This window comes from Caretta caretta, chromosome 3 (assembly GCF_965140235.1).
Source record: "Caretta caretta isolate rCarCar2 chromosome 3, rCarCar1.hap1, whole genome shotgun sequence".
In the NCBI taxonomy this organism is placed as follows: domain Eukaryota; kingdom Metazoa; phylum Chordata; order Testudines; family Cheloniidae; genus Caretta; species Caretta caretta.
Window position 1 is genome coordinate 152887691 of NC_134208.1, and position 12523 is coordinate 152900213.

Below are 12523 nucleotides of genomic sequence, written 5' to 3' on the forward strand. Positions count from 1 at the left end.
TGGGCCTGCGGGGAGTTTGCTGGTGTCTTCCTGTGCATAGTTCATGGGAGGCTGAGAGAGCATGCATGCAACTTTGAGCATGCCTTCACATGCTAATATCTGTTACAGCAAAGCCTGAAGGGGCTGCTTGTCACTAGCAGAGCAGGGTAAGAGGTATCCTGATCTAGAGAGTAAAAGGGGACACAGTGGACCCACAGTCCAGGTTTTAACCCAGGGGTCTGTCATAGGACCACTGAATGTCAAGAAGCTTCATCATAATGGATGTCATCACCCCTTCCCCTCAGCCTGTTGAGACCCTGACATTTACCATCACATCATTTTTCTGGTCCTGAAAGAGATTCTGACCAAATCAGCTGAGAAAAGGAAATCAAATGACATCACCATTTCAACAGGATCAGCTGAATCATGAGTGATAGCTAGGATGTGAACCAAAGGTTCTTATTACTACTCCTCTCCCTAATCTGTAGGTTTCCATCACTACCTAATTCCTTTCTGTCTCTCTTTTTTATCTTCAATCTAATAAAAACTCATGCCAGCTAGGATGAAACTACCCTTGCACTCATTTGCTATAACCAACAAGGGATGCTAAAAACAATGCCTGAGTAACCTGGTAAAGGTCTGTCCAGCCTCAGAGTGGCTAATAAAACCAAATGCCATGCCTGTAATTTTCCAGCAACTATGTTTCTAGTTTAAAAAAAAAAAAAGACAGATACAGAATCTACATCTTCTCACCTCTGCTATTCTTTTCTTTCTCCCTGTGAGTCAGTCTTTTTTAACAAAACAACAGTATTGAACTTCAGAAACTCAATACCACCTATGAATGACTTCCACTTTTCCCAACAAAGGTTTGTAATATCATCTGAAAAAGTACCAAGCAATGCATTTTCCCCTTAAAAGAGTCTCTATAGCAAAAGAAAATACAAATAAATTATATACGGCCTAGCACTGTTAGCACTGACACATTTTGTAGTCTTACTTTTAATGTAAATATGAAGGGTGGGGGAAGGATTTGAAAATTTTGAATTTGAATAAGAAGTTACCAACCTGAAAAGGCTGAGAAACACAGCAATAATACATGGTCCTGAAACTAAATGAGATAGGGATCAAGATTTCAAAAGCAACATACATGGCTAAGAATAAATAAATAAGTAAAAGACAGAGTTTCACACTCTGCTAATTTTACCTGTTCCAAGTAGTGTAATGACAGATTGATATATTTGGCCTCTGTCAGGAGTTGGCCTCCAACTCCAGTCTTTGCAACACGCTCTGAACCAGCCAGGTCTACTAAGTGTAGCTTGGAGCGTCGGATGGTTGTGGATCCTGGTTCCTTGCTTGAGATGTGAATGGTGAAGATGCAGTGGGAACGAGTTGAGGCTTGGTTCATTGGAGTCTGTGAAGAAAAGATTACTAAATTTTGACTAAAAAAAATTGCAAAAAATAACTGCTTTAACACCAGGACTGATTAAACAAGATTTATTTATAAATCACTACACTGAGGTCACTGCAAAAATAAAGGCCCAGATTGTAACCCCCCAGAGCTCCCCTTTGTAAACTGTTAACACACATGAAAATTCCCACTGAAGTCACTGGGACTACTTATGCAAGTGGCTGCTCACCAATGGAAGTAAGATGCTCACAATCTGGTGTAAAATTTGGATAATTATAACATGGATTCATTATATTAGAACAAATATGTCAAGCATTTACTTTAGTACCAAAATAAGTTTCATTATTAGTTTTCATTAGCCATGATCTACAGTTAGCACATTCTAATGGAGAGAGAAAGAGCATTACAAATCACTTGGAAGGCTAATGAACCTAATTAACACATCTTGAAGGTCACAATAACGACAGCTGAGCTTACTTCTAAATGCTCCCTTTCATCAAAATTTTTGGAATGTAAAAACTCTCCGAAGCTTTACAAAATACCCCCTTTAATTTGGTTCTTTAGTATCCAATTTTTGAATCGGATATTAAAGAAACTAACACTTAGAAATGGAGTACTAACAGTTCTGGTAGAAGCGGAAGGTAAGAGGTTAGCCCTCACCATGAATGGGGGTAAGGGGTGTCACATTATACTGGAAGACAACTTCTACCAATGATACAGTTAATTTGTGCAAAGACAGGTACATGTTTCTATAAACATTACCCATCAAACAGTTATATTTTCAATACTCTTAGCCCTGGTCTACACTACGAGTTTAGGTCGAATTTAGCAGCGATAGATCGATTTAACCCTGCACCTGTCCATACGACAAAGCCATTTTTGTCGACTTAAAGGGCTCTTAAAATTGATTTATGTACTCCTCCCCGACGAGGGGATTAGGGCCAAAATCGACATGGCCAGATCGAATTTGGGATAGTGTGGACGCAATTCAACGGTATTGGCCTCTGGGAGCTATCCCACAGTGCTCCACTGTGACCACTCTGGACAGCACTTTCAACTCAGATGCACTAGCCAGGTACACAGAAAAAGTGCCCCTACCACTACCCCACCCCTGTCTGTGGACATCTGCAAGGGGGAGTCTCACACAAGAGGAATAAGGATTTTGGGGACAAGGAAGATGATGATGCTGAGGAGGAGAAGGAGGATAGCACACAACAGGCAAGTGGAGAAATCGTTCTCCCCGACAGCCAGGAACTGTTTATCACCTTGGAGCCAATACCCTCCCAACCCTCCCAAGGCAGGCTCCCAGACCATGAAGCCGGAGAAGGCACCCCTGGTGAGTGTACCTTTGTAAATATAATACATGGTTTAAAAGCTAGCGTGTTTAATAATTAATTTGCCCTGAAGATTTGGGATGTATTTGCGGCCAGTACTGCTACTGGAAAAGTCTGTTAACATGTCTGGGGATGGAGCAGAAATCCTCCAGGGACATTATTAAGGGGACATTCAGAGGTGGCCGTTCCTGCTGGGCTGTTTGCCTGTGACTGAAAAAAAAACATCCCCGCTTTTAGCCTGGCGGGGTGCAGGGGGCCCATTCACGCTGAGCTGTTCACGTTTGGCTGGCAGGGATCTTCCCTGATACTAGTCACGCGGTGGGAGGAGGGGTGAAGCGATCATCCCAGAGAATTGGGTGTGTGTGTGGGGGGGGGCACGGGTTAGTTAGGTTTGTGCTGCATGTTAACTCGAAAACTGCAGCCCTCCTTTTAAATGGCCAACCAAACGGGTGCTTGGTATGGGAAAGGAGGGTGCTGCTGTTTGAAACCATTCCCATATGTTATGAAGGTTGAAGAAGCCGAAAGACTGTGGCTTACCATGGCTGCCTGCAAGCCGAATTCTGTTGCCCGGCCCTGCATGTGTGATCTCTCACACCAAACCAGCAGGCCCTCAATCAAAGAGGCAAAATGCGACCTTGTACCGAAAGCACATGTGCTATGTAATGTTAACAGCTTGGTGCACCGTGCAAGAATCTACCCATTGTTCTCTAAAATGTGTCTCTTTAAATACTACTCTCCCTTTTTTTCCTCCCGCAGCTGCAAATGTTTCAGCGCTCCTCCTATCATGTCCGTCCCAGAGGCTAGCGCTGATAAGAAGGCAAAAAAAAGCACTCGTGATGAAATGTTCTCTGAGCTCATGCAGTCCTCCTGCACTGAAAGAGCTCAGCAGAATGCATGGAGGCAAACAATGGCAGAGTCCAGGAAAGCAGAAAATGAATGCAAGGACAGGAGGGACGAGCAAGATGAGAGGTTGCGGGAGCAAGAGAAGAGGTGGCAGCAATGTGATGAGAGGAGGTAGGATGCAATGCTGAGGCTACTGGGGGATCAAACTGATATGCTACAGCGGCTGGTGGAGCTGCAGGAAAGGCAGCAGGAGCACAAACTGCCACTGCAGTCCCTGTGTAACCGCCCGCCCTCTTCCCCAAGTTCCATAGCCTCCTCAGCCAGACGCCCAATAACCCGGCGGGGGTGGGGGGGCCCTCCGGGCACCCAACCACTCCACCCCAGAGGACTGCCCAAGTAACAGAAGGCTGGCATTCAATAAGTTTTGAAGTGCAGTGTGGCCTTGTTCTTCCCTCCTCCCCACATCTACCACCCCACCTGGTGCTTCCCTCCTCCCCCACCCCTCCCGGGCTACCTTGGCAGTTATCCCCCTATTTGTGTGATGAATTAATAAAGAATGCATGATTTTGAAACAACAATGACTTTATTGCCTCTGCGAGCGGTGATCGAAGTGGGGAGGGCAGTTGGCTTACTGGAAAGTAGAGTGAACCATGGGGGCGGGTTTTCATCAAGGAGAAACAAACAGAACTTGCACACTGTACCCTGGCCAGTCATGAAACTGCTTTCAAAGCTTCTCTGATGCGCAGCACTTCCTGCTGTGCTCTTCTAATTGCCCTGGTGTCTGGCTGCACGTATTCAGCGGCCAGGTGATTTGCCTCAACCTCCCACCCCACCATAAATGTCTTCCCCTAACTCTTACAGATATTGTGGAGCACACAGCAAGCAGCAATAACAATGGGCATATTGGTTTCGCTGAGGTCTAACCAAGTCAGTAAACTGCACCAGCGTGCTTTCAAACATCCAAAAGCACATTCTACCACCATTCTGCACTTGCTCAGCCTATAGTTGAACTGCTCCTTACTACTGTACAGGGTGCCTGTGTATGGCTTCATGAGCCATGGCATTAAGGGGTAGGCTGGGTCCCCAAGGATAACTATAGGCATTTCAACATCCCCAACAGTTGTTTTCTGGTCTGAGAAGTAAGTCCCTTCCTGCAGCTGTTCAAACAGACCAGAGTTCCTGAAGATGCGAGCACCATGTACCTTTCCTGCCCATCCCACGTTGATGTCGGTGAAACGTCCCTTGTGATCCACCAGTGCTTGCAGCACCATTGAAAAGAACCCCTTGCAGTTTATGTACTGGCTGCCAAGATGGTCCGGTCCCAAGATAGGGATATACGTTCTGTCTATCGCCCCACCACAGTTAGGCGATAGACCTATGACCTGCACATTTCCCAGAGTCACTACCCTTGATAGCAGCAGCTTAGTGATTGCATTGACTACTTGGATTACAGCAGCCTCCACAGTAGATTTGCCCACTCCAAACTGATTCCTGACTGACCGGTAACTGTCTGGCATTGCAAGCTTCCAGAGGACTATTGCCACTTGCTTGTGAACTGTGAGGGCTGCTCTCATCTTGGTATTCTTGCGCTTCAGGGCAGGGGAAAGCAAGTCACAAAGTTCCACGAAAGTGCCCTTACGCATGCGAAAGTTTCTCAGCCACTGGGAATCATCCCAGAGCTGCAACACCATGTGGTACCACCAATCTGTGCTTGTTTCCTGGGCCCAGAATCAGCGTTCCACGGTATGAGCCTGTCCCATTGCCACCAGGATGTCCAAATTGCTGGGGCCCATATTTTGAGAGAAGTCTGTGTCCATGTCCTCATCACTCTCGTCACCGCGCTGCCGTCACCTCCTCGCCTGCTTTTGCAGGTTCTGGTTCTGCACATACTGCAGGATAACGCGCGAGGTGTTTACAATGCTCATAACTGCCACGGTGGTCTGAGCGGGCTCCATACTTGCCGTTGTATGGCGTCTGCAGGAGAGGAGAGTTGCAGCGGAAGCGGTGGCTGACGACAGATGCCACGAGAATAGATATTTATAGAGAATGACGAGAGAACCTGTGAGGTGGATTCATGAGAGCAGAAGAGCAGAGTTTCCACGGAAGCGGTGGATGACAACGTTAAGGACCATGCTAATTTCTCCAGGAAGAACACACGTACTGTGACGGGGCAAGGCCAGATGGCTATAGAAAAGTAGTGGGAGATAGATATATTAGCTCCAGGCTAAACAAATCCCTGGTACCAGGATAAGTGAAATGGCAGCTGCTCCAGGTCAATTAAGACACCTGGGGCCAATTAAGAATTTTCCAGAAGGCAGGGAGAAGGCTAGGTTGATTGGGACACCTGAAGCCAATCAGGAGCTGGCTGAAACTAGTTAAAATAAGGTGGGTGTGCATGTCAGGAGCTGTGGGAGGAAGTTGCACTGCTGGAGAGGCTGAGTAGTAGACACCATATCAGGCACAAGGAAGGAGGCCCTGAGGTAAGGGTGAAGTGGAGCTTGAGGAAGTGAGGGCTTCTGTGGGGGAAGTAGCCCAGGGAATTGTACGTCATGTTTCTAAAAGGTCAGGTACCATAGCTGATACTATTAGGGTCCCTGGGCTGGAGCCCAGTGCAGAGGGTGGGACCGGTCTTCTCCCCTGATTAATCACTGAGACTGGGAGACAACAGAGACTGTGCAAGGAAGGATAACTCCTCCTCAGCTCCCTCATTGGCTTATGATGAAAATGGCTCAGTAGACTGTGACCTTTGTCTCTAGAGAGAGAAGGGTTACGTGGAGGGTAACAGTGAGCCTCTGAGACAAGTGAAATCCGCCAGGAAACACAGGACCCACGGAGGCAAGGACAGAGTTTTGTCACAGTACCCAGGAGCCCTTGACAGACAACATGGAGAAATTCGCTACTGAGACAATAGCAGCAGAGCAGAGTTACAGCAGAAACGGTGGATGACAACGGTCCTACTGCACCGTCTGCTGAAAGCAGTATGGTGTCCGCACGGAAAAAAGGCGCAAAACAATTGTCTGCCATTGCTTTCACAGAGGGACGGGAGACTGATGACATGTACCCCAAACCACCCATGACAATGTTTTTGCCCCATCAGGCATTGGGAGCTTAACCCAGAATTCCAATGGGAGGTGGAGACTGCGGGAACTGTGGGATAGCTACCCACAGTGCACCGCTCGGTAAGTCGATGCTAGCCATGGTAGTGAGGACGCACTCTGCCGACTTAATGCGCTTAGTGTGGACATACGCAATCGACTGTATAAAATAGGTTTCTAAAAATCAACTTCTATAATATCGACCTAATTTCGTAGTGTAGACATACCCTTAGTTCCCAAAAGTGTCCGACTTGGCAGATTCAGACAGGACTATAATTTGGACAAATCATTTTACAAAGGATGCAACTTCATAACTTAATATTTGGTATGGCGGTTGTAATCATTCCCCAACTACTGGCACACTGACATGCGGAACTGTATAGCCTAATTTTCCAAAGGAGCTGACCTCTGACTTTAGTGGAGTTACAGCTGCTCAGTACCTCTGAAAATCAGGATAGAAAACCTTATAACTAGAAATTTGACTATTGCTTACCTTCCCAAATGGTAAGATACCACTATTTGATCTGTTTGTTTTCTTATTGTATATTCACTAATATCCTTTTACATCTAAAAACACCTTCAAAGCTATTATTACAAACAGTAAGGCTCACAAAATCATTGTCAAGAAGTATTATTATCTCCAGTTCATAGAATGTTAGTGAGACTAAAGTTCTGATATTTAAATAGGCTTTCATTTGGTGTTACCTGCAAATAACTGTAGGTGCAACTAAGTGCACATTGGTATATAACTATCTGATTTGTAGGCACAATACGGTAGTTAAACATAAAATTGCCTTTATTTGAGCTTGCAAGCTAAATCCACCCTCAATTATTTGTGACTGTGAAAAGGGAGGCCAAAACATTCCTGTGCTTTAACCCCTGGACTATGCTTCCTGTCTTTGATACAACTGGATGTTTATATTAAGGATTTAAAAAAAAAAATCAAAGCAATTGTCTTTGTGTATGGTTAAATTAACTATAATAGAGCACTAGTATTCTCCTTTGGTCCCACCTTTTAACAGGTGTTGACCCTGCTAGGAGATTTTAAATGAGTCTTGCTTGTTGCTGGTGGCGCTTGTTTACTCCACTGAGGACAAGGAAGGTGGGCATGGCTCTGAACAGAGAGACAATCTAGACTGAACACTCCTGTAAGTGGAACCATAGAAGCAGCCAGGCCTTGCAACAAGGCTTAGGCTGGATTTTGTTTTATTTTGAGTTACTTAGGCCCAGATCCTCAAAGGGACGTAGGTGTCTAAAGCACAGATTACTGCCCCAGGCAGGTGTCTGGACGCTGTATAATGCCTAAGCCCCAGATGATCCTCAGACCGGGGCAGATAGGCAGTGTGCCACCTATCTTGCTTGCAGTGCCCAGTCAGGAGATGTGCTCAAAGCATGCCTAACTCCACACAAAAGTAGGAGGGGGAAGACAAAACCTTCTTTATAACCTTTAGCCCAGTGATTAGGGAACTCACCCAGGAGGTAGGTGACCCTATCAATTCCCCTCTCTGCCTGATGTGGAACAAAGATTTTAATTCAGGAAGTGTTGGGAGCTGAATTGGGGTCCCCCACATCCTGAGTGAGTTCCCTAACCATTGGGCTAAAGATTAGAAAGAAAATCACCACCTCCACCACTAGCTGTGTTTTATGTGGGGCCCATTCTGTTAGGCAGCTTCTGAGAACCCTTATCAGATTGGGACTTTGGGATCCACAGGCAAGAGAGGTGGAGAATGCCTAGTCTGAGGCTTATGCTTGTGTTTAGGTGCCTGGATAACACGACCGAAGAAACTGTGTGCATATTCATGGACAGATTTTTTGGCACATTGGAGACTTAGATACCCAGGGTTTTTAAGTGCCTGCATGGTTAAGCAGCAGCTTAACGGGGGTTTTGAGGATCTAAGTTTGGGAGTTAGGCACCTAAAATGGCAGTTGATATTCAAAAAGATCAGAAAAAATGTCGTAGTAGTTTATACAAGCAAGATCTAAAGGAAACAGTACTTAAAAATGATTTATCTCAGTTGATGAAGTAACTTATTTGGGTATTAAAGAGTAGGAATGGTGCACAAATATTGTACCAGGGAGTTTCCACAGCAGAGTTCATGTCAGTACAACACATGGCACCATGGGGATCCACTCATGACTGGGTTGCAAATATTTAAAATGAATTAAAACGTAATAATGTATTTCTTTCTCATCTGGAGCCTCATTACAGTAGCTGTTTTTCAACACACAGAAAAACATATTTTTACTTATTTCAGAGTAGTAGCCATGTTAGTCTGTATCCACATAAAGAACAGGAGTATTCAACTTAATAAAGTCCAATGGTATTTAGAGTGTTATAAACACTTAAACAGATGGATATATATCAATATATATCTATATATATATAGATATCATTTTTCTAAACGGTGTGACTACAATGTGAAAAGTGAATATGTTAAATTGCACTTTCTTTATTTCACCAATTCTGTTTCTATGAAAACTGAAGAGTCAGATTCACTTATTTCAGTGAAAAAAGTGTGATTTTACTACTCACAGGTTTGGGAGCGAAGTGGATATTTTTCTGTTTCATAGATTATCAACAGAATTATTAAGTAAGTTTCATTTGAGGGGCCACCACTAGAACCCCACTGTTTTCAGATTATATTCTCAGTAACACCTGTTTACCCCACTGAAGACAACAGGGTTACAGAGATATAACTAAGGGCATAATTTCTAGAGTATAGGATAGCATAGGTATAGCTAGGGAAGCATTTGGCCTACAGAGTCCCTATTGTTGATGGTGATGCACAAGCCACAAAGAAAAGAGCTTGACTTGCCATATCCCAGGCAGACTCTGTGGAGCTGGCAGTCAGAACTCCCCTCACAGTCTACTTACATATAAAGTGAGCAAATCTGATCTGGAAATCATTGACACTGTAAATGTGGAAACACCAAATACCATTTTTACAAAGTCACTTTTCAGAGTAGAATGGTGTTTTAACCAATACCGTTACTTTATAATATGATTATATTTCTACTTTGCAGTTCATATATATTCAGCTAAAGTGTTCCCACATACTGAAAACTCCTGCAGAGCTGGTGTAGGAAGTGTAAGCCAATAAAAATTTAAACTGTTAAATAGGATGTGATTATGGAATGTTAATTGCAACCATAATCCCACTCCTCCTCTTCACTCTCCTACTTGTACCACACACATAGATGGGCACAAAGCAAGAGAAACAAAAATGTAGTTGTCAACAAGTCCAGCCAAACAATAAGGCCCCTGTTCCTTTTTTTGCATCTCACTTAAGAAACTTCACTGAGTATTCAGCGTGCAGCTGTTCTGACAACTTGGAAATGAAAAAAAAACATTTTAGACAGGGTCTCAGTGCCTACTACAAAGATTCTGCTGGTGGCTTTCAAAGTTGATCTTGGTTTTGTTGGCAACACTCCTTCAATATATATATATGAAGTCATTCTTTCAGATTAACTTTATGTGAAGGAGGGGAAAATATGGGAGGGGCCTGGCTCGGAGCAGATGGTTGCTATTGTGAAAGCTATATATAGAATAATAGATGAGCTACATGACTTGCAAAGAAATAATTCCTTCCAGGAATTCTGTGACATCATAAGCCACAAAAGCAGAGCTCAAGTCCTCTATGATGTCATGTGAAAATACAAAGGAATTAATTGCAGGTCAAATGCCGATATCCAGCTGTGGCACTATAGTGTAGGGATCCAATACTGTTTATATCTTGTAAAAACATTTTTAATAAGCATCAGCTTCTGGTCTGATGTTAGAAAATGGATACAAGAAATATTTCAGACACACATCCTCCAAAATTCTTATTACTATAGTGGTAGGAAAAATGTCTAACATTGTTTAAATTAAAACAAACCTATTTAGAATTTTTGTGACTGCAACCACTAAGTGTATTTCATCATTATGGTTGCAGGAACAAATACCATCTATAGAAATGTGGTTGACCAGAATAAAAGAATTAGAAGAAATGGAATAATGTACTGCCTGTATTAAATTAACAGAACTATTTGAGAAAAGATGGGCTATATGCAATGAATGGGTAAACAGAAATTATTGATGTAATGTTTATACCATTCTGTATACATACTGAAGTGTTTCCCAAACTTTTGAAAGCTGAGCCCCCCTTCAGAAAAATGAAATCAATTGTGTCCCCCTGCAAATCCACCATGTGTTGTTAAAGGCATACCCACCTTAATTTATACATCTGCCATCTACCCCTCCACATCAGCTAGTCGTTCGTGCCCTCTCGCCCTGAAGGAGCACTCCACACTTTGGGAAATGGCGACCTACTATAACTTGTCACTTACTCAATAAAATACATGTTTAAAGGGAATTAAGATTAGTTAAATGTGACATTGCCCACAATGTAAATCCCTCAAAGCAAGAAAAGGTCTAGTCAGAGTATGATTAAAAGGTGTCCCATAGTATGCATGTAGCATATTCACATTGCCCATGACAGACTCTACATCTTCACAAAACACTTCCTTCTACTTCCAACTTAATTTTCTTCACAGTGTAATGCAAAAGAGTTGGTCACTTACCTTATAGTATCTATGGTTCTTCAAGATGTGCTGTCCATACATAGTCCACTCAGTGCCCGTGCATCCCATGTGCTTGAGATCGGAATCTGGCCAGCGATGTTCCTGGGGCTGTGCCTATGCACAGAGTGTCCTTGTGTCCCTAATCAAGGTCATGAAGGGTGGTGCTGCGTCAACCTCCACTTAGTTCCATTTAGAATCCAGGTGTTACAGGACCCCATAAAAGTATGGAATGAGGCCAGCTCATGGAATATATATGGACAACACATCTCAAAGAACCACAGTTGCTATCAGGTAAGTAACTGTTTCTTCTTCTTCAACTGCTTGTGCAAATATATTCCACTCTCGATGACTCACAGGCAGTGACCTGATGGAAGGAAGTAGGTGCTCAGAGTCTACTTAAAGATTGAAGTACAGCTCTGTCAAAAGAAGCATCAGATATAGGGACTTACCCCAGATAATAGTGTCTCATGAATGTAGAGACTGAACCACAAATAGCTGCCTTGCATATCTCTGAGATGGGTATGTTTCTCAACAAAGGTGCAGAAACTACCTGAGTCCTAGTGGACTGGGTCCTAATCTGCACTGAAGGATCTAAACTAGCTAGAACGTAACAAGTCTTGATGTAGCTAAACACCCATTCTGGAAGCCTCTGGGTAGAAATAGCTTGGCTCTTTGATCTGTCTGCAAACTAAACAAAGAGTTTTGAGGAGACTCTAAATGGTTTGGTCTTATATAGATAGAATGATAATGCACTAAGGACATCCAGAGTATGTAACCTAGACTCCCCTTGGTTAGAATGTGGTTCCAGGAAGAAAACTGGTAAATGGAACATTTCATTCAAATGATAGCACAGGCAAGAATTTGGTATTAGGAAGTAATAGGAATAAAAACATTTTTTTTTAAAAGCAAAAGGTCACCTCTCCAACCCTTGCTTCCTTGGTGGTTCCAAGACTCTTTGGTGGTACTGGAGGCAGTTAGTCTCGATTCTCAAGATAATGCTGAAGGTCCAGTTCCATACTCCCTCTCAAAGGACTCCAGTGGTACCCAATTTGGGTCATGAAGTCTCCTTAAAGTGAGAGTAATGAGATTATTTAAATCTCTTTTTGCTGGGAACTCCTGAAGGGAGAGCTTCCCAGACGATCTAGCATTGCTACTTCAGTCCACTGCCACAGTAGTCATAGTAGACAAAAGCTCATCGATCCAAAGTTTAATAGGGCACTTCTGGAGCAAGGTGGAGTTTGATCTGGGGGGAAGGGTATCTACCCTTCCTACCCTGGAGATGGGCTACATGGAGCAGCTTA

The 12523-nt window shown here is 43.5% G+C and overlaps 1 protein-coding gene across 1 annotated transcript in view; it reads right to left on the reverse strand.

The window, feature by feature from the left end:
• The window catches only part of KIF6 (kinesin family member 6), a 284325-nt gene that overhangs the window by 198629 nt on the left and 73173 nt on the right, over positions 1–12523 (reverse strand). The window contains exon 7 of the mRNA XM_048843480.2: positions 1184–1390. Within this exon, the coding sequence (XP_048699437.2) occupies positions 1184–1390 (207 nt within the window). The remainder of the gene's footprint in view (positions 1–1183; positions 1391–12523) is intronic.